Source organism: Juglans microcarpa x Juglans regia, chromosome 8S, assembly GCF_004785595.1.
Source record: "Juglans microcarpa x Juglans regia isolate MS1-56 chromosome 8S, Jm3101_v1.0, whole genome shotgun sequence".
Taxonomy (NCBI): Eukaryota; Viridiplantae; Streptophyta; class Magnoliopsida; order Fagales; family Juglandaceae; genus Juglans; species Juglans microcarpa x Juglans regia.
This window is the reverse complement of record NC_054609.1, coordinates 18,852,173-18,877,996: the sequence shown is the minus strand read 5'-3', so window position 1 is coordinate 18,877,996 and position 25,824 is coordinate 18,852,173. Positions and strand designations below refer to the sequence as shown.

Sequence of the window (25,824 nt, the reverse complement as noted above, 5' to 3'; positions counted from 1 at the left end):
GCATTTTCTTTCGAAATGCTTCATGTACACTCAAGTAATATGTAGAAAATGTTTTCTACTAATTCTAATTATTCAATAAATATATAATTTAACAATAACTATATATATATATTTGAAATTAATTACTTTTTCTTGGTGCCTAGAGATGTTTTATTGTTTGAGTATTTATAAGCTTTAATTTAAGTTTTACTAATTTAGGATGAAGCTAGCCCATCGATGATCACCACACAGTATTTTTTTTCGATGTCATGCTACCAGGTTTTTTTTTCTTTCATCATGTTTATGAGGTAGATTGATTTTTATGTTAATGAGAGACAACCTTAACTTTGTTGTCTAGCTGAGCACTGATAGGGAACAATGAATTGAACTTCACTTACTGTTATAGCCTTGTTCTGTTCTGCTAAACTCTTGTTGGGATCAACCAGTGCATCAGTTTCAATTGTTGAAGATGCAACAATTTCCCCTCTCTACTGTTGCTTCTGAGTTGGCATTCAACATTAAGGGTCGTGTGTTAGTGTTAGATTCATTCTGAGTTGGTATTGGTGTTGTTGTAAGAGACAGCACTGGATCTGTTCTAAGCCTATATAATGAAACCCCTTATTTTCTGTAGGGAGCCTTTAATAGCTGAAGCTCGAGGTCTTTTAGAAGCAACTCATTGCTGCAAGGATCTTGGTCTGCAACAGGTTATTTTTTAAGGAGATTCAGCTAGAGTTGTTAATGCTATTTCACAAAGGGACTCATCTGCAGCAAATTTCTGTTGTATCACAAATGAAATCAAGTTGTTTTCTGTTTCTGAGTGGAAGATTAGACATGTTAAACGTGAAGCTAATGGGGTACACATATTCTAGCTAAAGAGGTTGTTTCTCTTGAAATAGAACTAATAGATATTGTTTCTACCCCAAATTGTATTTCTGCTCATGTGTTGGCTGAAAGCCGTAACTGTAATTGATGTTATGAATGAATGTGTTTCCACTTTAAAAAAAAATGATCTAAAAAAATGGAACAACTATATCATCTTTTTAGTGTAAAAGGAAAGCACAATTGTTCCATCAGCCAGCACCACAGGCGCCATAGAGTCTCCAATCTCCATGAATGAACCGGCCATCCTTGTCTTTGATCAGCTTGGTAATATTGTTGTTATATTTCACTACATTCCATGGTTTAATTCATGCTTTGGGTAGGTTATGTATCTCTACATTTCTTGAAAAAAAAATCAAGGTAACATTATTTTCAATATTTGTTTCTTTAAACTACAAGCCAGACTCCCTTCAAGCTAATTTTTTTTTTTCTTTTTTGGACAGAGGTTGATAAAAACAATATTTTATTTCCGTATATTCTTAACAAAAATTCCCGATTTCAATAAAGATTGGAAAAGATGTTAGACAATAGTGCACCACATCTGTTGTGTCTACAAGTGAATAACGATTGTTGTTCCTAAACCTACATAGATGACAAAGGCCTTTTTATTTTCTTTGAAGTGGATTGTAAGAGAGCGGTATCATAACCCTTTTTATATACATGCTTCTGTTAGACTTTCTATAGTTTAGTATCAGGGGATGTTTGGAAGTAGTTTTCATCTCATCCCATCCATCTCAGTTCATTTCATTCCATCTCATTTTCTTTTCAAACATTATTACTCAAACACAAACACTTTCAAACTAATCATTATAACTTTTTCAACTTAATCATTACAACTTTCTCTAACTTTCAAACTTTCATACAATTCAACTATTTGGCAGCCTAAACCCAAAGGTACCGTTATTATTTTCAATATTTCTTTCTTTAAAACTATGAAACAGAACTTGATTCAAGCTAATTGATTTCTTTTATTTAATTTGGACAGAACTTGACAAATATGTATTTATCTCGTTGTAAATTCTTAACAAAAAGTCTTGATCTTTCAAGTGGTCCAAATTTAGAGACTTTGGATCTCGAAAACTGCGAGAATTTAGTTGAGGTTCATCATTCTGTTGAATTCCTTGACAAGCTTGTGGTCTTTTTAGTTAGTGGATTCTGCAAGCTTAGAATTTTTCCAAAAAGATTGAAGTTGAGATCTCTAGTTGGGTTAGTCTTTATGGTTGTTGGAGTCTGCAGGACTTCCCAGAGATTTAGTGTGAAATAGTATTTTTATGTCATTTAGATCTTCATGGAACCAGCATAAAAGAGCTACTACATTCATCAATTGAGAACCTTACTAAACTCAAAACCCTTTATGTAAACAACTCTGATATCCAAGATCTATCTACATCAACTCTGATATAAAAGAGGTACCTTCATCAATTGGTAACCTTGCTCGGCTTCAATATTTATCTGCAACTGGCTGCAAAAACCTTGTGCATCTCCCATCTAGCATTATTCAGTTGCGAAGTCTATGTTCTTTCCATTTCACCTGTTGTTTCACAACCAATAAACAGTGTAAATGTGGAGGAGGATGGTACACAATCCACGCCATCTGTTGTGCATACAGGCAAATATGAAATTACATCGAGTACGTGCAGAGTTGACTTGGAGAAATTCAGGCATTTTTAAGTGATGGTTCCTCCTCAAGGGCGAATTGGTAATTTTCAATGAAATTACCAAGGTGACAACCTTTATTTCAACAATTACCAAGGTCGGCAATAATTGAGAATTCATTTGAAATGGTAATATATTTTAGCCCTTGGGTTCAATCATTGTCGGAAATTTGTAGTTGAAATTGAGAGTTGATGTCAACACAACACAACTCATCTCATCTAATTATTTCAATTTTTTTAAATTTACATACAAAATATAACAAACAATTCAACTTTTTTCAAATTTTAAAATATTAATAATATTATAAAATAATATTTTAATAATATTTTATTCAACTTTTAACTGTCAATTTCATTGCAATTAATTTCATCTCCGTTAACTATTGAAACCTCACCTTTATCTTCCTTAATTGCATGCAGGCATTGTAAAGAGAAATGCTGATGCTTCAATCTCTTATACTACTTTTACGATCCGTAAGTATTTTATCGACAAATTACGGCCATCTTACATATATAGGCATTTACGGCATTAAAGAAGCTTGAAAATTTGTTCACTTATTTTCTTTTTTAGAAAGAAAGGTTAATTTGGTTTCAGGTTGACCTATATAGTCAAATATTTATGACTTGATACGACATGAACACGACTCAAAAACATGATTTTCCACTCCTAATTGCAGCCCCACAATGTCTTTGGACTTGATTGGATTCGGCTGGGCTATCTGACTTACTTTCTAGTGACTCCTCGTAGGTGGTGAAACCTGTTTTTTATCTAGTGGCCCGATGGTGTCTTTTTGTTTTCATTTTTGTTGTTTTCATACAAATTTAATTGGTATTAAGGAAAACTGAAAAGAAAATCTTGTAACTAGACCATATGGCAAATGGAAGATCTTTTACATCACCTAGTATAAAAATGTGTATATATATATATATATATTAGTGTAGTAACTTTTTTCATGATTATTTGTTAGTAGAGAAATTCAATATCTTTTAATGTGAAATATGTGACTCGTTAATTGTTCTTTTTCATTGTATTCGCAGGAATGAATTTGAATTTATCTATAAAATCATTCAATGGATGGATTAAAAAATAGTTAGATATACATTATACCTAAATATTAATGTTGAGTATCCAATTGGATTAGAGTCTCGTGTAAAAGACTTGAATGCTCTTTTAGAAATTGGAAGGAATGAGACTACTCTCATGATAGGGATCTATGGAATTGGTAGAATTGGTAAAACAACTATTACCAAAGCAGTATATAACTCCATTGCACATTAATTTGAAGCTAGATGTTTTTTGGCAAATGTTAGAGAAATTTCAAGTCGAGAGGATGGCATGGTCAAACTACAAGAGAGACTTCTTGAAGAGCTCTTAGGAAACTCTAGAAGTTTTAATGTTGGTAGTGCCCGAGGTATTAATGTTATAAAGTGTCGGCTTTGCTCTAAAATGTTACTTCTAATTCTTGATGATGTGAATGAGTTGCTCTAATTAAAAGAGTTAGTTGGAGATCATAATTGGTTTGGTTCAGGAAGCAGAATAATAATAACAACAAGAGATTAACATCTATTAACCTAGAGTAATTCTACATACAACCGTGAATTGTGCAACTGCCGCGTAATCGCTTTGAAAATGAGTGGGGTCCACTATTAAAATATTAATTTTTTTCATGTGAGTCCCATATTTTATTCACTTTTTTCAAAGCGATTATGCGGTTGTTACACAATTCACAATTATAAATATCTTTTCTCATTAACTTATCATAAGGTTGATTCAATGTATGAAGTGCAAGGATTGGACGACAACCAAGCTATTCAACTATTTAGTTGGCATGCATTTAAAAGAGACAAGCCAGTTGAAAGTTTTGTGAAACTCACAAAATGTATAATAGGTTATGCTAAGGGCATACCACTAGCCCTCACAGTGTTTGGTTCAGAGTTGCGTGGTAGAAATATACAAGAATGGAAAAGTGCATTTGAAAAGTATGAAAAAAATCATAAAAAGCGTATTTATGAAATGCTTAGAGTAAGCTATGATGGGTTGGATGATAATGAAAAAGATATTTTCCTTGACATTGCATGTTTCTTCGAGGGAAAGAATGTTAAATATGTCATAGAAATACTAGATTGTTGTGGTTTTTCATCAACTATCCACATCGCAAGGCTTAGAGATAAGTGTCTCATAAATATTGACAAATAGTTTGAGATGCATGACTTATCGCAATAAATGGTTAAGGAAATTGTTCAACAAGAATTCCTTAAAGAAGCTGGCAAACGTAGTAGATTATGATTTCATGAAGATGTTCGTCATGTATTAGAAGAAAATACAGTAAGATGACCCTAAAAATAATATTTGACTTTACATTTGGTTTTTTTCACAAGTTAAACCTCCTAGAAAAATGGTGAAGTTAAGGCCTTACTTGTTCTCATAAGTACTCTCAACTCATCTCATCTAATCATTACAATTTTTTTTAAATTTTCATACAAAATAAAATAAAAAATTCAATTTTTTCAAATCTTAAAGTAAAAATAATATTACAAAAATATATTCTAATAATATTTTATACAGTTTTTAACTTTTATCTTATTTCATATTATCTCATTTGTTTTCTGAAAACAAACGAGACCTAAAAATAGTAAACTAATTCATTGGTGTATGTGCGTGTGTGTGTATATATATGATTATATTTCTTTTTAATCTTTAACTATGACTTAGTGCAACTCAGATTGTTGTTTAAAGTTTCTGTAGTTTTCTATATGGAAAATAATTAATAGACAACTCATTTACAATTCCATATTAGATTAAGAACAGTTTTGTAAAATTAAATTTTATTTTTATTGAAGTGCCGTATTTGCTTTAGTTGGTTGCAAAATGTATATGCATAATCCTTTCTAAAGGTAGTAATTTACTTATTTAAAAGAACGTCATGACTATATATTGATCTCTCCTAAAAAAAAAATATATTTTTGTGAAACTCTATGTAGTTTACTATTAAACTTAATTTAGATCAATGAAATAGACAAATAGAAAAAAAAAAAACTTAAATTAAAAAAGGCCACTTTTGGTGGCGTTGTAGCAACTTCATCATACTATTAAATCTAACAATTTTTTTAAATTTTAAAATAAAAATAATATTAAAAAAATATTTTAAAAATATTTTATTTAACTTTTAATTTTTATCTCAACTAAATTTATCTCATCTCATCACATTTTATTTCATTTTATCTCGGTCAAATTTCAGAGTAGTTGGTATTACATCGTTGTCCTGGAAATAAAGAAGAGAGTGAAACTTCATAGCAACTTTCAGCTGGATTCGTGAAAATCTCATGCCCCTATGGCTTTGATTACGAAAACGCCCTTCTGTTTTAAATTATATTAATATTGCCGGTGCAGTTTAGACCGTGATATGAGATGAGACGTAAATAAAATATTATTATATTATTACTTTTTAATATTATTATTATTTTAAAATTTAAAAAAATTAAATTATTTATTATATTTTACATAAAAATTAAAAAAAATTAAATATATTTATAACTATCAATTATATAACCGTCGCATAATCATTTTAAAAAAAATAAATAAAATATAAGATTCATATAAAAAAAATTAATTTTTTAATAATAAACTTTAATCTTTTTTAAAATAATTACGCAACGTTTACGCACTTCACAATTATACGTAGAATTATTCTTTAAAAAAATTATAATAATATGATGAGATGAGATGAGATGAATTCATAAACTCATGTGTATAAATGAGTTTAGTTGTATTGATGTGAAAAATTAAATTTATATTACAATAAAGATAACTTTAAAATTTGATATCTCACATAAATTTATATAATTATTTTTATATTTTTCTTTTAAGTCGGTGCCCTCATCTTTGACGTGGGAGGAATTGATTGCTATATTAAGGTTGCGCGCGTTTAGGTATTGAGAATACAAAATAAGAAATATTGCGACCGAAGGCCTACGAGGTGATTTTAGATATTTTGAGAATAATAATGAGAAATAATAATAAAATATTTAATAGTAGTAAAACGTAATAAAAAATAAATAAATAATAACAATTAAATAAATAATAATAATAAAATATTCTCAAAATACTTTATTATCCAAATTAGTGCCTAAATAATTGATACAAGGTGGGCACAGCCCAGCAAAGTCACCGTGGTTATATTTAATTTAGCTGTTTGTATATTTAATTTTTTTTATTATTATTTTTTACTCAATTATTAAGAAAATAATTTTTAGAATATTGATGTATTTTTTTATTTTTTAAAAATATTTAAACATATTAAAAAAATATGAAAAAAAAATAAGAAAAAAATAAAAATATAAAATATGTCTATCAGCCAAAGTAAGTGAGTTACTTTGAGCGTGACTCTTATGGATACTGAAACGATTCTTTTGGATGATTTGTAAATAATAATAATAATAATAAAATAATAAAATAGTAAATAATAATCAATAATTAATAATAAAATTAATCAAAAATAAATTCTTTTTTCTGTGTGAGATTTTTTTTTTACTGCTTATGTTAGAGAGTAATGAGATAGTTTGAAAACTTATATTTACTTGAAAGCAGTTTCAACAGATTTACACCTGTTTTTTCTTTATTGGTTGTTCTGTATTAATATTAATTTATTTAATTCACGAGAGACGCGGTTTTGAAATTAAGCGTTCGGTGGCCTGAGATTTCCACGAATCCAACTGCAACTTTTCAATAAGTTTGAACAGAGACGTACAATGCCTTATGGTCCACGCTAACGATAAATGCCACCCAAAGCTCCATAGGCGACTTCTCCGATTGGACTATATGCAAAACTCTTTTTCAGCCAAGAAACATTAGTCCGGGTCTAATTGTTAGATTTTGGTAGAGTTTGGATTGTGGGATGAGATAATATAATTTTAGATAAAAATTAAAAATTGAATAAAATATTATTAAAATATTTTTTTAATATTATTATTGTTTTTAAAATTCAAAATAGTTAAATTATTGATTGTATTTTATGTAGAAATTTATAAAAATTATAATGATGATATGAGATAAAAATTGATTGTGATTGTGAAAAATGAATAGTGTAGGATATGATTTCAAATTGAACGATAATTTGAAGATTTTTTTGTTCTTTCTCTCATGTTTAAGGAGTAGGGTTAGACAATAGCTAGGTAGCCTTCTTTTTAGGTTAATATCGATCACTTAATTACAAACTCAATATAAAGATATAATTTTGCTGATCAGGTAGTATTAAGCTCCTATTTAAATAGTGAGATGATTTTAGATAAATGTTAAAATTTTAAAAAAATATTATTAAAATATTATTTTTTAATATTATTATTATTTTAAAATTAAAAAAAAAATTCAACTTAATTTTGATCTTTTGGCAATCATTGATTTAATATATATAGTTGGCTCTAAAGTCTGAACACTCTCTCTCCCGTGGCCCGTGGGTTTCCAAGTCCTTATTTATTTTTTCGTCATATTTTCTTATGATGATGCAAAGCTGCATCTGCTTCTGTATTCAAGGAGTGTGGACGTCTACCTTTCGAGAAGCGTACTGTCCACGTGCAAGAAGAAAATTGAACTGAGATTTCCACGAATCCAACCTAAAGTTGCCAAGAAGTTGCTGTTCTTTTCTTTATTAATACACTGATTCATTTATTTACTTTTTTTTTTTAAAAAAAAAGGTAAGGAAACATCATGTTTCTAATTATATTTTATTTAACTTTTAATTTTTACCTTTTATTTAAAATCATCTCATCTTATCTCAATATCTAAATTTTACCTAATAGTCACTTTTTTAATCAATAAATAAAAAAAAATTAAATATATGAATAATCAAAATGAAGGAATAAAATGAGAATATATATGAATATTATTCTTATACAAATATGTGAATTAACACAAGTAGTGGGACTTTGATATAAATATTATTAATACAAAAACAAGTGGGGCTTTGATATTAATATTTTGTGTGAGCATCACGTGTGTGGGGGCTTTGTAAACGTGTTTTTTCTTCATTGTTCTGATATTAATACTATTTAATACATCGACGCGTTTTCGTGATCAAAACGTTGAGTGGCCCGAAAATTACAAAGAAGTTGCTACTCTTTTCTTTATTTTTATTTTTTGAAAGTAAATTCTTTTCTTTATCAATGCATTATTGTCCACGCTTAGAGGAGTGAAAAATTGACTTGAATTCAGTTTTTTCTTTAATGGTTTTCGGAATTAAAGCGTTAGGTGGCCTGATATTTTCACGAATCCAACTGGAACTTGTCAATAAGTTTGAATAGAGACAACGATTTCTGGTCCACGCTAACTACAAAACCCACCGAAAGGCATTTCAAAGGCTTGTGAAGAAATTGCTCCTCCTTTTCTTTTCTTTTTCTTTTTTATTTATTTTTCCTTTTTCAATAATTTTGCAAAGTTGCACCTACTTCTCTACTTAAGACTAGTGGACATCTTCTCTGTATCAAAATTGAATTGCATACACTTGTTCCTCAATGGCATTCAATTTACCCTCTTCCTCATCCGCATCTTCTTCTTCCACTCTTAAACAGCCTTACGATGTATTCTTGAGTTTTAGAGGAATAGATACTCGCAATACTTTTACTGCCTTTCTATACCCTGCTCTACGAGATAAGGGAATCAAAGTCTACAAAGATGACAAAGATCTTGAAAAAGGAGAGATAATTTCACCTACACTTCTCAAAGCCATTGAGGAGTCAATGATTTCTATCATTGAGTGTAAGGAAACAAAACAACAAATTGTTTTACCAGTATTTTACCATGTAGATCCATCGGATGTACGACATTTGAGAGGAGGTTTTGGAGAAGCACTAGCTAAACATCAGGAGAGGTTCAAGGAGGACCCGAAGGTGCAGAGGTGGGAGGAAGCCCTAAAAGAGGTTGCCGGTTTGGCTGGAGAACATTTGGAAGACAGGTACTTCTTTTAACTATTATACTAAGAGAACTAGTTTAGTCACAAATAATCCATAGAAAAGTTAACTCACAAACTGATTTAGTTTGATGCAGCACACTACATTATAAAATTATTTTTATTCTAAAGTAGATCTAATAGATCACATAAAATCATATGAATTTGTAGGTTTATATTTGTGCACTCTCTTTGTGTATGTAACACTTCTCTTATATTAATTGATAATAGAGTTTTTCTTCAAACAAATTATTTATTTAAAAAATTATAATGTGTTTTTTGAATATGTGAGAAACATATAGTTTTGAAATTACATGTCAATTTTTTAACTTAACCTTTTAAAAAAATATGTGCTGTCACATGCTCAATATAACGCTTGTCATTTTTATAGATCTATCAGAGGAATTTTCCCCCTATTCAGTTTGAAGGAAAACTAGAGAAAAAACCCAATGGATGCATACACTTATTCCAAGTTTCGATATTGTCTTTCTCGTTTAATTACTAACGGGACATGGGCCTTACAACCAGGGTGGACTTTACTGGGCCTTGCCCACCTTATACCAATGTATTTGGACTAGCAATCAATTCCCCGGATCAAAGATAAAGGTTATGACTTAAAAGAAAAATATAAAAAAAATCATTGAGTACTGCTAGTGTGTCGTTCTGTTTTAATCGTTTGGCGTCTCTACTAGTGTAAATTTTACATTTTTTTAAATTTTTTAAACATCTTTAAATATTTTAAAAGAATAAAAAAAAATACACTATTACACTAAAATTCACTTCCTTAATCATTATATAAAAAATAATTAAAAAGAAAATTAAATATTTTCTAAAGCATTAAAAACTCAAGAAACTATTTTCACATAATTACAAGAAAACCATCCCATAGAGTGGCTAGACACCACATCAAACTGAGTTTTTTGGCTGCCAGTGGTGCAACCACCGTTGGGCCGAAGGCTATACAATAGTACGAGCATGGTTCTCTCTTTCAAAAAATGTATTTAACTAATAAAAAGTTTATTTCTTATATCATCTCTCGAGACTTCTTCAACATATTTTTCATATCTAAACATACTTTTATGATAGATCTCACAACTTTTTAAAAACTATATCAAACTATAGTCTTAGAAAGTTTTTAAGTTTTACAACAATTTCACAAACACTCTTACACTCTACACGAAATCACCTTACATCCAAACAAGTCCTTAAGCTCTTTGATCGAAGGATTTAACATTGAACTTGCACATTTATATATGTCACTATAGATTTTAAAAATTTTGAATCAATCTTGCCTACTTGCTGTAAGTTCTCTCGAGTTTCCCTCTATTTTTTTTTTTTTTTAAAGATAATTTCAGGTGCCAAGTAAGATCGTGATCCCTAATTTCTTATAAGTTATAACAGATTGTCAAATTGCATAAGTGCATGCCATATGGTAGGCTCATAACAGATCAAATATTACAACTTAAGCTTTTTCGTTTCTCGAGTAGGAAGTTCCAAATCCATTATTTTCTAGGCATCCATATGCTGGAGAAGCACACCAATTAGCTAACTGAAACTTTATCACACTTGAAGTAATAAATGATCTGAACAAATGCTTTTAATGTAAAAATTACCTACAAACAAACAAGAACATACATAAATCCTCAATCTTCAATGTAGTGCTTCCTATCTAATTAATTAAGTAGAGTACTATAAAAGAAAAGCACAATTATCCATCAGCCACCAAAGGCCATAGATTCTCCATGAATCACCCGGCCTTCCTTGTTTGCTGTCCTTGCATTGGTTTGATTCATGCTTTGGGTAGATTTTGTATCTCTACATTTCTTGTGCTACATTGGTTATGGTTTGTGCATATGTGCACTGTGTTGATCTTTTTCAGCAAGATTTTTTGTGCTGCTATGAACAATTGTATTTGCTTTTATAGTTCTTTAATTTTGTGGTAGTCGTGGCCATTGTAATTTAAGTTGTGTTTGGAAAGTGAGGTGATCTCAGATGATCTATGAATAATACTGAAAAAGTAATAATAAAATATTAAATAATAATTAAAAGTAGTGAAAGAATAATGATAAAATATTGAATAGTAGTAAAAATTAATAAAAAAAAAATATTGATAAAATAGGAGGTCACTCCACTACTCAAACATAGCCTTAGAGTTGCAAATTGTAGCGAAACTTGTTTTTCCCTAGTGGCCCAATGGTGTCTTTTTGTTTCATTTTTATTGGTTTCATACTAATTTATTGGTATTGAGTAAGCATATCTTAAAAAAAAAAAACCTTGTAACTAGACCTTGTGGAAGATGATCTTCTACATCAGTTGGTATAAAATTTATATATTAGTCTTTTTATTTTTTTTGAACTTTTTTCGTAATTGTATTGGGTGAGATACTATAGTTGATGTGTTGACACACCAACTTATAAATAATGAAATTCCATATCTTTTTATGTGAAAAATGTGACTCATTGAATGTTCTTTTTCCTTGTATTGGCAGGAGTCAATATGAATTTATGGTTAAAATCATTCAATGGGTGGACTCAAAAGTTAAATCTACATACCAGTTAGACAATGTTGAGTATCCAATTGGACTAGATTCTCATCTAAATGACTTGAATACTAAGTTAGAAATCGGAAGAAATGACATTACTCTCATGATAGGGATTTATGGAACTGGTGGAATTGGTAAAACAACTCTCGCCAAAGCAGTCTTTAACTCAATTGGACATCAATTTGAAGCTAGATGTTTTCTAGGAAAAGTTAGAGAGATTTCGAGTCTAGTGGACGGTCTGGCCAAACTGCAAGAGAAACTTCTTTTTGATCTCTTAGTAAACTTTGGAAGTTTTAATATTGGCAGTGTTGGAGGCACTGATGTTATAAAGCGTAGGCTCTGCTCTAAAAGGGTACTTATAATTCTTGATGATGTGAGTGACTTGTGCCAATTAAAACAACTAGCTGGAAATCATAATTGGTTTGGTCCAGGAAGTAGAATAGTAATAACAACAAGAGATCAATGTCTATTAACTTCTCATAAAGTTGATTCAACCTACAAAGTGCAAGAATTGGACGACAACCAAGCTCGTCAGCTATTTAGTTGGCATGCATTTGAAAGAGACACTCCAGTTGAAAGTTATGTAGAACTCACAAAAGATATAATAGGTTATGCTAAGGGCCTTCCACTAGCTCTTAGAGTGCTTGGTTCATATTTGCATGGTAGAAGTATACAAGATTGGAAAAGTGCATTGAAAAAGTATAAAGAAGTCCTCCCAAGGATATTTATGAAATTCTTAAAATAAGCTATGATGGGCTGGAAAATGATGAAAAGAGTATTTTTCTTCACATTGCATGTTTCTTCGAGGGGAAATCTGTTCACTATGTCACGAAAAAACTAGACAGTTGTGATTTTTCAGCATCTATTGGCATGACAAGACTTAAAGAAAAATGTCTCATCAATATTAATGGTTGGCAATGTGTGGAGATGCACGACTTATTGCAACAAATGGGTAAAGAAATTGTTCAACAAGAATCGTCCAAAGAAGCTGGCAAGCGTAGTAGATTGTGGTCTCTTGAAGATGTTCGCTATGTATTAGAAGAAAATACGGTAAGATCACACTAATAAAAACCTTTGAATTTACATTTGTTTTTTGTTCGCATGTGAATCTCCCAAAAAAATGTTGAAGTTAAAAATGGTAAAGTAACTCGTTGGTGCATGTGTGTGTATATATTGTATATGATTATGTTTTCTTTTCTATTCGTAAGTACTATGACCAATGCAACTCAGACTCATGTTGTTAAGTTTTGGTAGTTTTCTTTACGGAAAATGGTTAACCTACAACTCTTGCAACCTCATATTAAATTAAGAACAGTTTTGTAAAGTTAAATTTTATTTTTATTGAAATGGCGTGTTAGCTTTAATTGATTGCAAAATGGATTATAAAAGAGTTAAACTAGTTTTCTATATATATATATATATATATATATATATATATATATATATATATGCTCCCGTCAAAGTTAACAATTTACTTTTCAGAAAAGAAAATCACAATTCTCTTCACAAAAAAATATTTTTTTTTGTTTTAATGAAACTTTCTGTAGTTTAGTATTAAACTTAATTTATATAAATAAAATAGAAAAATAGAAACAAAAAAACTTAAATAATGAAATGTTATAATATTAAGTTTTCATTTTGCTGAATATTTTTCTATTTTTTAGTTTATAATATTAATTGATTTGGATTTTTGAAAATTAATTTATTAAAATATTCATTTCAATAATTTAGGCTTAATTTGTTTTGGTTTATCTGTGTTTCCATGATTTTAGCAAGTGGTAATGAAAGAAGAACAGCTTTATGGTTTGATTTTGTTGGGATACTTATGCCTTTGTCTTTGTAGGGAACAAACACAATTGAAGCGATTTTGTTAGATTTTCCAGAAGACAATGATGACATGATATGCTTGCATTCTGAGGCATTTATGAAGATGAGGAATCTTCGATTTTTTATATCACAATGGAATGTACATTTTTCTGCAGGACCGAATTATCTCTCAAATAAATTAAGAGTGCTTGAGTGGCCTAACTATCCTTCCTCATTTTTGCCTTCTAATTTTCATGGAAATAATCTCGTTGAATTTCAAATGCCTAATAGCCTCATCAAGGAGTTAGGCGGCCTAAAATCCAAGGTACCACTATTATTTTCAATATTTCTTTCTTTCAAATTACTATGAAACAACTAGAATTTCATTGAAACTAATACATTTATTTTATTTTATTTGGACAGAACTTGACATTTATGGATTTAAGTTATTGTCAATTCTTAACAAAAATTCCTGATCTTTCAAGTAGCCCAAATTTAGAGATCTTGGATCTTGAAGGTTGTGAGAACTTAGTTGAGGTTCATGATTCCGTTGGATTCCTTGATAAGCTTTCGAGTTTTCTTGTAAGTGGATGCTGCAAGCTTAGGATTTTGCCGAAAAGATTCAAGTTGAGATCTCTACGTTCATTTGATCTTCAAGAGTGTTCGAGTCTCGAAAACTTTCCAGAGATTGAGTATGAAATGGAATTTTTACATGTGTTGAATCTTCGTGACTCTAGCATAAAAGAACTACCTTCATCAATTGAGAACCTCAAAGGACTTAAAATGTTACATCTACAACGCTCTAGTCTAAAAGAACTACCTTCATCAATTGAGAATCTCGAAGGACTTAAAATGTTATATCTACAACGCTCTAGTCTAAAAGAACTACCTTCATCAATTGAGAACCTCAAAGGACTTAAATTGTTATATCTAGAACGCTCTAGTCTAAAAGAACTACCTTCATCAATTCTTACTCGGCTTAATGAATTAAAGGTAGTCGGCTGCATTGATCAGTTGCAAAGTCTACCGCGTTTTGTCAAAGTCGAAGGTTATTCACAAGTACCAATACACATTAGACAGGTGGAAGAGGATGGTACACACTCCACGCCATCTGTTGTGTCTACAGGCGAAGAATGTGAAATTGCAGAATTGACTCCGACAAATTCAATCATTTTTAATGATGCAGGTTCCTCCTCAAGCACGATGATTTGGAAATCGCTACTAGATTTAACTCTTCGATCCTGTTGCCTGTCAGAATCAAATTTCTTCACAAATGGCAACAATTACTTTCCCGATTTGAAATGGTTAAATCTAAGTGGGAGTGATATTGTTATCTTTCCACCTCAAAGCGTTAGATTTCCTAGGTTGGGTGGCCTTTGTTTGAACAATTGCAAGAAACTTGAAGAAATTTTACCTCTTCCATCAAGTATAGCAAGTGTTAATGCTCGTGAATGCACGTCATTGCAAAGTTTTGCACTACCGTCTGAAATACTTGCTAGAAAAAACAATGGAAAGAATTTTCCTAACCACCTAAGGATTGACTTGTACGGATGCCACAAACTGATTCCTTCATGGGAAGATCAGGTATGTACGTCTCTTTTCCTCTCTCTCTTTTTCAACATGTGATTTGTGTGTGACCTACCTTGGTTAATTTATAACTTGCATTGCTGAAAGTTTTTTTTATTTTTTATTCATATAACAGATACATTCTAAGGAACAAAATTGGGCACACCACTTCAAATATATTTCCATTATATTTCCAGGAAAGAGGATTCCAAGCTGGTTCATCTATCGCAAGGAGGCCCATGATGGTAATCTGTGTGAAATAGATGTTGATCTACCACATCATTGGAATCACGTAGTTTTCTATGTTGTTTTTGGACCTAGAGTTGGGATCACTAACTCAATAGGGAAGATTGGTTCTATTACTGTCAAAATCCATGATGGCTCGAATTCGGAGTACGTATATTATTGTCAAGAATTTATCAGATTTTCTTCAATTGTCTCAGACCATGTATTGATGAGCCAGAAGAGTTACAACAGACCTAATAAACAAGCCGATTCAAGGTTTCGATTTGAATGTAAGTCACAGCTCCTGGTCATTAGAAGGGTTGGGATCCATTTCCCAAGGCTTGGTTCCGAATTTGTTTATTCAAATAGTGATGAAAAAGGTGACAGTTCGCTAGATTTAGTGTATGAAAAAAGGCATTCCTCAATTTTAGATTTGGAGAATGACAACGAGAATCCAAATGAAGATTTGGGATTAGAGAATGATGATAAGAATCTGAATAAAAGATTTGGTAAGAGGCGTCGTCATGATGAATATGATTGCAACCTCGAATTCAATTCGTACCCTCAACAAAAGAGGCAGCATTCCTCAACCATGGGCATCAGAACAACGGGATTAGAGAATAATGATGAGCATCCAAAGCAAGATTTGGATTTAGAGCTTAAACTTGGGTTGTAATTAAAAGGTGCAATCTTCAATTTTTGTTGTTGTTTGCTGCCTTCTTGAGATAGGGAGATGCATGAACTTGAGAAGATGGAATCCGAACTGAACCAAACATATCACTATCCATGATACCAAACAATTTGTAGATCATGTGAAGCAGTCACACAGACTCGTATCAAATGCTAACGTAGAAGGTATCTCTTAATTTACGGTAATTTATTTCTTTTTTGTGCATTGGTTATTTCATCTGCACAATTTAATATTTAAACAGTACTCATGAATCTCTAAGCTCCAGAAATATCATATGTAGAAAATGTTTTCTACTGTTTCTAATTATTCAATTCATAATTATATAATTTAACAATAACTATATATTTGAAATTAATTACTTTTTATTGGTGCCAAGAGAAGTTATATTGTTCGACTGTTTATAAGCTTTAATTAATACTACCAAAAATAGAAAAAAATAGCCTGGTTTCTTTTAATTTAAGTTTTACTAATTTAGGATAAAGCCCATCGATAATCATAACACTGGAATAACTAACACTAATTCTGTCATGCTACCAGTTTTTTTTTTTTTTTTCCTTTCATCATGTTTATGAGGTAGATTGATTTTTATGTTAATGAGTTATAGCTAGTTAGGGAGACATCTTTTAGCTTTGTTGTCTAGTTGAGCACTGATAGGAAACAATGAATTGAAATTCACTTACTGTTAAAGCCTTGTTCTGTTAGGCTAAACTCTTGTTTGGGACCAACCAGTGCATCAGTTTTTCAAGTGTTGAAGATGCTTCAGTTTCCCATCCCTACTAGTTGAAGCTTGAAAAGCTCACTCCATCTCAGATTGTCTGTATCGGGTTCTCGGCGCCGTTGCATCAACTCCTCTTGCAGGTGAGCAATTATCGACTCCCCCCCCGCTCTCACTCTCTCTCTCTCTCTCTCTCTCTCTCTCTCTCTCTATTTTTTATATCTGTGGTTTGCTGAGTTGTTTGTGGGGGCTGGGCATTTGCAGCTGGTTTTATGCTTTAATCATCTCGCACAATTTTTTGATTTGCTGTGTTTTGTGATTTTCTCTGTGTTTTTGTGATTTGCATCAATGCGATAGGAAGTGAAAAATTGTGGGCGTTTTCTTGATTAGATAGGGATCGAGATGGGGTGAGTAAATATCATAATTCCTGGGTTAGGGTCGGTCTTGGTTAGAGAATGATCTGTTTTTAAAATTTAGATTCACGTACTTCACCATCCATTCCAAATCGTCACACCTGCATTCTCTTTCAAAATGCTTCGTGTACACTTATAGTAATATTTTAACAGTACACATGAATTTCTATACTCCAGAAATATCATATATAGAAAATGTTTTCTTCTGTTTCTAATGATTCTGGTGCACCCATCTTATTCAATTCATAAATATATAATTTAACAATAACTATATTTTTGAAATTAACTACTTTTTCTTGGTCCCAAGAGATGTTAACATATTGTCGAGTATTTATAAGCTTTAAATAATACTACCAAAAAGAGAGAAAAAATAGTCTCTGGTTTCTTTTAATTTAAGTTTTTCTAATTTAGTATGAAGCCCATCGATGATCAGAACACAGGAATAACCTAATTATGTCGTGCTAGCAATTTTTTTTTTTTTCTTTCAGCATGTTTATGAGGCAGATTGATTTTTATGCTGATGAGATATAGGGAGACAGCTTTAATTTTGTTGTCTACTGTGCACTGTTAGAAAACAATGAATTGAACTTTACTTACTGTTATAACCTTGTTCTATTCTGCTAAACCCTTGTTTGGGATCAACCAGTGCATCAGTTTCAATTGTTGAAGATGCAACAATTTCCCCTCTCTACTGTTGCTTCTGAGTTGGTATTCAACATTAAGGGTCGTGTGTTAGTATTAGATTCATTTTGAAGCTCCTTGGCCCCAAAAACAGTTGAAGCTCTTATTTGCACACAAAATTGGTTGAAAGCTCCCTCCATTAATCATGACTCCCAAGACTTAATGGAAGATGCCGAAAGCTATAAGCTGTAAAATGGTAAGATTCATTTTGAAATATCATATATTTTCCTGTGGTTTTTTAATAATTATATTTTTAAACTAGTTTTTTTTCCCTTCATGTAGGGATAACTCTGAATAATATTTTGAATATGGACGGTTGAAGAATACGAGGTATTGTAAATTCTTGATCAATTGGGGTTTGTATTCATGATATATATTGAAATTCTGGCAGTTTTCATTTTATGTGTTGAAAATATGTTTAACTTGGTTACTTATAAAAAAAAATATATATATGTTTAACTTGGTTGTTGCAGAGATATGATTCAATTCCAGCAGAGGTTCCTGACCCAAAAGCCAAAAGGGTTAGTTTAGCTTAAGAAGCCATAGCATAAGCAAGGCCATGTGTATGAATTGCTGCTTGGCTTTAATAATGTTGAAAAAACTGGGCACCTTTCGGATTCGGATCTTAGTTTGCAATCCAAAAGGTTGCTTTATTTTAATTTATTCTTCTTGTTTCCTTTTGTTTTTCTTTTTTTATGTTGACTGCTGCTATTTTGTGACATGATACCTTTGAAAAGCATTAAAACTAATATTAAAGAAGATGAAAACATCTCACAATTTTTTTCCATTATAAGCCTGATCATTGGGATGAAGAAGTGGATGGAATATGGAAACCCTCCAAGGTACCTAATCCACATATAAAGGACCATGGGAGCACAAGGTATGACAATTAAGCTTAATTGCTACATAAAAAGCTTGAAGCTTTATTCTTCTTTGCAGTTTATGATAAAATTGCTCTTTTTGACTTGACAGAAAATTAAGAACCCCAATTATACAGGGAAATGGAAGACTCCTTGGATTGATAATCCAGGTATACTTGTTCAAAGCTTGTAAACAGAATGCAGTAAACAAAAGTAACACAAAAGAATTACGTGATTCGATCCGAGGATGTACATCCATAGCGGGAACTATCTAGAGATTTTATTGATGATCAATAACCACAGCTTTTGAGAATACAAGATCACACACACTCAGCCTCTCTTTTACAAAGCTATTAGAAAACTCTCTGTCGATCTCTCTGTTCTCTCCTGTGAATTTCAGAAAAATGTATATCTTTTCCCTTTACCACCAACTCATATTTATATCCATATGTGTAGGAGCATATCAGGACAGAAAATGCCCCTCTCGATAAATCTGGTATACCTGTCATCCTGATATTGGCTGCAAGGTCATTTTCTAATTTTACAGGTGTCTTCTTTTAAATGGTTGACACCACTTTATAACATATTTGATTAGTGTTTTACTCGTTTTCAACATATATTCAGGATGGTATCATTCTTGAAGCTGATACAAGAACCATTGAAGGACCCATAATCACTGAAAAGAACTGTGAAAAGATTCATTATATTGCACCAAACATACATTGTTGTGGAGCAGGAACTGCTCCTGATGCAGAGGCAATAACAGGTATTTGTTAGGTCTGAGTTTAAGGTGATGATGTTGCACTCTTTATCATCTTCTTTTAAGAATGGCTAATGCACTGTCTTGGTGTTTGCTTTCTTTCAACAAGGTCAGTTCACAACTGCAACTGCATCGCTACCATACTGGTCAAGAATCAAGTTTGTCACAGCACTCACCCTCATGAAGAATCACCTTTTCAAGTGAAGTTTCATATGTTGAAAACCAAGAAATGAAAGTTGCATTTGAGTTGATGTTACTGGGCGTCATCTGCATATATACTGTGAGTCTATTTTAAAGAATAAAATTAAAAATATCATGTTTTTTTTTTTTTTTTTTTTGGCTTACATATTTGGTGGTGTGTCACTGCCTCTTGTAGAAACTAGAATTGTTTTCGTAATTTTATTAGGCTAAATGCTTACTTTGGCTTGTTTATCATGTTTTGCAGGAGAAAGAATAACCGGATGTATCAAGTCATGTCAGAAGTTTTGTAGAAACAATATTGTGGTTGCTTTCCTTTTATGTGTATATATATTATAAATTTTTCGGGTTTGGTTTATTGAAGATCTTTGCTTATTTATTTTTGGATTGGGGTAAGTTTCTTTCAGGAGTTGTGGATATTTTTTGGATATATTGAATACATTATGATTGTTCATAATACGTTTTAACTAAAATGACATTTTAGTAGGACATTTATTTTTACCATTTGCACATAAATGATATGACTAAGACATGAATGGTGTCCTCCAACATATCTTGTATGTGTTAAACTGTACGTCCAAAATATTGGATTTGCAACAAAAGTTCTTGGAGTTGGAATTGTTTGAAGTGTACCTACTCGAAGATATGCTTGGAATTGCAACACAACTCATGCAAAAAAAAAAAAAAAAAAAATTGAAAAAATAGTGATCAATTTCTTCAATGTTTATACCTCTTCTCACAACCCTTTTCGTGGAGTCCATGCTATATGCTTTCCAAGAATGGATAGTTTAAACCAAACCACTACATACTACCATCTAGCTAAAATCAAGCGTCTCTACTGATATCATGAATTTCTTGCTATGAAAAGTCATCATGTTTAGAGAAATGTTTAGTCACAAAGAGACAACACAAAATTAAATCTACAAATTGACATAGCTTGAAGTGGTATATTAGATTGTAAAACTACTTTTATTATAACGTAGAATTAATGTATCATATGAGACAATGTCAGTTTGTCGATTTGCTTTTGTGAAATCTCTTTATAGATATAGCACATCTCGTATATTTAACTCTAGGAACCTTGTAACTATCTACCTTAAAATAAATCTTCTCTCCAATTCATGCCTCCAACAGAGTAATCTGCCCATCTACTAACAAAAAACAGAGTATCCAAGCAAATCTAGAGCATTTCAAAAAATTTTATTCGAGCAATACCTATTACGCAAGATATCATGAGATTTTCGTTCAAGTTCTTTTACCATTGTTAGCATCTGAAATTCAAACAATTATTGCTCCAAGTTATTAAGTACGTGTCTTGCACATGTTTGCCACACTAATATTAATTAAAAAAATATGTTCAATTAGAAATTATAATAAAGTCTTATTGCAGCTTTTAGACATCTTAATAGCCCAATGTGTAAGATGGGAGGTCAGGTCATACATGTCTAAAGAATTAATCAAGACATCTTAATAGCCCAATGGTATCATTCTTGGAGCAGTTACAAGAACTATTGATGGACTCATAATCACTGATAAGAACTGTGAAAAGATTCATTATATGGCACCAAACATATATTGTTGTGGAGCCTGAAGTACTGCTGCCGATACAGAGGCAGTAACAGGTATTTATTAGGCCTGAGTTTAATGTGATGGTGTTGCACTCTTTATCATCTTCTTTTAACAAGTGTTTGGCAGGGTACTCATCTGCTTAAGGAGGGTCTCATTTGGAGAGTTGGAGATGGAAAAAGAATTTCTATTTGGCAAGATAAATGGCTCCCAAATTCAAGCTCCCACAAAGTACAATCACCTGTGAATACTCTATCTGTAGAGGCACGAGTTGCTGAGCTTATTGACACATCTGAGGGTTGGTGGAAACAAGACCTGCTGCAACGCATTTTTAACAATGATGACCTGACTCATATATTGCATGTAATGGACTCACTGCAGTAGACCGTAACAATGAGAAAATATTGAAATAGAGTGTAACGCAGGTAGATGATGAAGATGGAAGCTACAGTACTTCCATTGATGATAACTTGGATTTTCGAGGAACCCAAAACCTCCCGAACAGAATTACAATTCTTCCAGATTTTACATACCTATTCCCGAATTCCCTTCCCCACCTTATTGGCGTGATTCTAACAGAATACTAATGAAAAGACATAAAAGACCTTAGCTGATAAAACACAGCGTTTCAGAGTATTAAATCAAACTACACCGTTTTGCATTATTCTAGATAAAGGATGTAAACTTGCTGAAACGACACCGCATATTTCTTCCCCTACGCACCGTTTAACAATCATACGAAATGCCCCCATTCCCTTTCTGCTTCTTCATTTACCCTAGCCACCCGATTTCCATCTTCCCCAAATCAAGCTCGCCCCTTTTTCCTTCTTCTCCCATGACACTCTTCATCAGTACCCTAACAATCCCCCACACTTACAAGACCTTGCCCACAAGGTGTGGGTACAAGGATCTAAGGTTCCACAATTTTTTCCAAGTATTGTCCTCCACGACCGCACCTGTCCATTTCACCAGCACCTCTGTCACGGCTCGACCGGCTTGTTGTTTCATGCGGCGCTCCAATATCTTCTCCGGTTCAGGTAAAATCTCCCCCTTTTCGTTTGTTGGTGGGAGAGAAGGCAAGATTTGAACTTGTTCTCCTATTTTCTTCTTTAAGCAGGACACGTGAAACACCGGGTGTATCTTGCTCGATGGTGGTAGATCTAGTCGGTATGCCACGGATCCTATCCTCTGGGTCACTTGGAAGGGTCCATAAAATCTTGGTGATAATTTCAAGTTGTGACGCACGGCCACCGTCTTCTGTAGGTAAGGTTGAGGCATAGGTAAACCCAATCACCTACTTGGAACTCCCTCTCGGTTCTTTTCTTGTCTGCAAATGTCTTCATTCTATCTTGAGCTGATTTGAGATTTTGCCTTAAAAGCTCCAACATTTTTGATCTGTCGCGTAAGTCCCTGTCCACTGCCTCATTGTTTGACACTCCCGGTATGTACGAGATGAGTCTCGGGGGTGGGTACCCATATAAAGCTTCAAAAGGTGACAGCTTTGTTGAACTGTGGTAGCTCGAATTGTAGCACCATTCAGCTAAGGACAGCCACTGCCCCCAACTCTTTGGTTTCTGTCCCGCATAACACCTTAGGTAACCCTCTAGGTTCTTGTTTAAAGCTTCTGTTTGGCCATCACTTTGTGGGTGATAAGCAGAGCTGAAGTTTAATGTAGTCCCCTGCAATTCAAACAAAGTTTTCCAAAACGAACTTAGGAAAACTGAGTCACGGTCAGAAACAATTATTTTAGGAAGTCCATGCAATTTGAAAACTGTATCCATAAAAACCTGGGCCACCTCTTGGGCTGTATAGGGATGTGATAGGGGCATAAAATGACCATACTTAGTGAGTCTATCAACGACCACCAGAATCACTGAGACCCCTTTTGAAATGGGTAGACCCTCTATGAAGTCCATAGAGATATCTGTCCAAGCTTGCTCTGGAATGGGTAGTGGCTAGTGCAACCCTGCAGGAAGAATATTCTCATGTTTAACTGTTTGGCACACTTCGCACTCTTTCACCCATTTTTTAATGTCCTTTTTCATACCGGTCCAATAGAAATCCCTCTTAGCCCGCTGATAAGTCTTAAGGAACCCAGTGTGGCCTGCCATTGGGTCAGTGTGAATGTAACAAAGCACCTTCTTGATGAAAGGTGTACCCGGTACCAACATCAATCTCCCTTTTTTCAACAAGAGTCCCTGTATGATGGAGATTCCCTTAGGGATTTCCTGTTGTGCCTCTGCCTTTGTAAAAATCTCTTTGAACTCTTGGGATAATTGGTAGCTCAGTTTCAGTTCCTCTACCCAATCTGGTTTTGGAAGTGTAATCTGAGTAAATACTACTTCTACAGCATCATTTTCCCCTTTCTTACGAGAAAGAGCATCAGCCACTCTATTCTCTTGCCCTTTTTTGTACTCAATTCGAAATTCATACCCCATCAACTTAGTAAGCCATTTCTGTTGTGCTTCGGTGCCCACTCTTTGCACCAGTAAAAATTTCAGTGCTTGCTGATCTGTTTTGACTATAAATGACTGCCCCAATAAGTAGGGCCTCCATTTTTGGACAGCCATTACCAAAGCCAACAGTTCTCTCTCATAGATGGATAGGAGGAGAGCCCTACCCTTCAACACCTTGCTTAGAAAGGCAATAGGTTGCCCCGACTGCATTAGGACAGCCCCTATTCCAGTACCACTAGCATCGCACTCAATGATAAAAGGCCAAGTAAAATCAGGAAGTTTTAACACCGGAGGTTGAGTCACCACCTCTTTCAGCCTATTAAAAGCCTGTTCTGCCTCTGAATTCCACCCAAAATTATTTTTCTTAAGCAAACTGGTCAATGGTGCTGCAAGTGACCGATATCCCTTAATGAACTTCCTATAATATCCCGTTAGACCCAAGAATCCCTTCAAGGCTTTAGTATTCTTAGGCGATGGCCAATCCAGCATAGATTTAATCTTGTTTGGATCAGCCCTGACTCCTTCAAAAGATATAATGTGACCCAAGTAATCCACCTCCTCTACTCCAAATTTACACTTAGACATCTTCGCATAAAGTTAATGGATCTGTAGCACTTCCAGCACTTGTTTTAAGTGTTGTAAGTGTTCCTTCCAGCTTCTACTATATACCAAAATATCATCGAAAAACACCAGCACGAACCTTCTTAAAAACTACTTGAATACTTGGTTCATAAGCCCTTGAAAAATGGATGGGGCATTGGTAAGTCCAAAGGGCATGACCAAGACCTCGTAGTGCCCTTCGTGAGTTCTAAAAGCAGTTTTCTCAATGTCCTCGGGCACCACCCGAATTTGATGATAACCCGACCTGAGGTCCAATTTAGAAAATACCCTCGCCCTACACAACTCATCCAATAGCTCATCTATCACCGGAATGGGAAATTTATCTTTGATTGTATGCTGATTTAGTGCGCGGTAGTCGACACACATGCGCCAACTCCCATCAGCTTTACGTACAAGCAGTACAGGTGAGGAAAAATGGCTGGAGCTGGGTCTAATAACCCCTGTTTTCAGCAAATCTGTCACTATATTTTCTATTTCGGTTTTCTGGTAATATGGGTATCGATAGGGTCGATTTGAGATGGGTGGGGTACCTTCCTACAAAACAATTTTATGGTCATGATCCAGCACCGGAGGAAGGCCTTTAGGCTCCTCAAATACCCCCTGAAACTGTTGTAACAGCTCACTCACTTCAGAATTCTGCACAACTACACCTTCCACCTTCGATTCTAGTTGGATTTGTAGCAAAAACCCTCTTCCTTTAGTCATCGAGGCCAACATTGCCTTACTACTTCCCTCAAGAGAGATTGGTGTGGGTTCCAATCCTCTAAGCTCCACCTTATGACCGCCATTAACGAATTGCATAGATAATTTTGAAAAATCCCATACAATAGGACCAAGAGTCACCAACCAATTGACCCCCAACACAATGTCACAACCTCCCAATTCCAAAATGTATAGAGATGGGCAGAATTGAGTACCTTTCATTTTTAAGGGCACCGTCTCACAGTAGCCTTCACTTTGAATAATGGCTCCATTGGCCACCCTTATAGCTAACTTGGTGGATTGATTGATAGTCAGTTTCGCTCTCCTTGCAACTGTCAGATCTAAGAAACTGTGAGAGCTTCCCGAGTCCACAAGGATTACTACTGGCTCACCACTAACCGTTCCCTTCACCCTCATCATGCTCGGGTTAGGAGTACCCGCGATAGCATTAGGGGAAATTTCAGGATTGCCTTCTAATTTAGTAGCCAGCATACTGTCCACTTCCACTTTTTCTTGTTCAACACCACCTTCAGTCTGCTCTTCCTCTAGGGTCTCACACCCTTGCAAC

The 25,824-nt window shown here is 33.3% G+C and overlaps 4 protein-coding genes across 4 annotated transcripts in view; all 4 read left to right on the top strand.

The window, feature by feature from the left end:
- LOC121244099 (disease resistance protein RUN1-like) overlaps positions 1 to 25,824 on the top strand; it is a 209,133-nt gene that overhangs the window by 48,141 nt on the left and 135,168 nt on the right. Inside the window, exons 8-9 of the mRNA XM_041142145.1 lie at positions 17,095 to 17,142; positions 18,059 to 18,289. The gene's annotated coding sequence lies outside the window, so the exon portion shown is untranslated. The remainder of the gene's footprint in view (positions 1 to 17,094; positions 17,143 to 18,058; positions 18,290 to 25,824) is intronic.
- On the top strand, positions 9,265 to 12,741 carry LOC121244304 (disease resistance protein RPV1-like). The gene is made up of 2 exons (XM_041142313.1): positions 9,265 to 9,460; positions 11,943 to 12,741. Exon 2 carries the CDS (start codon positions 11,959 to 11,961, stop codon positions 12,739 to 12,741), a length of 783 nt encoding a protein of 260 aa, XP_040998247.1. The 5' UTR covers positions 9,265 to 9,460; positions 11,943 to 11,958.
- LOC121244303 (disease resistance protein RUN1-like) lies at positions 12,945 to 16,269 on the top strand. Its single transcript, XM_041142311.1, has 4 exons — positions 12,945 to 13,046; positions 13,840 to 14,127; positions 14,226 to 15,386; positions 15,505 to 16,269. The coding sequence occupies exons 1-4, from the start codon at positions 12,945 to 12,947 to the stop codon at positions 16,267 to 16,269; spliced, it is 2,316 nt and encodes a 771-aa protein (XP_040998245.1).
- LOC121244302 (proteasome subunit beta type-7-B-like) lies at positions 18,263 to 19,917 on the top strand. The gene is made up of 5 exons (XM_041142310.1): positions 18,263 to 18,289; positions 18,888 to 18,973; positions 19,066 to 19,123; positions 19,578 to 19,719; positions 19,823 to 19,917. Exons 1-5 carry the CDS (start codon positions 18,263 to 18,265, stop codon positions 19,915 to 19,917), a joined length of 408 nt encoding a protein of 135 aa, XP_040998244.1.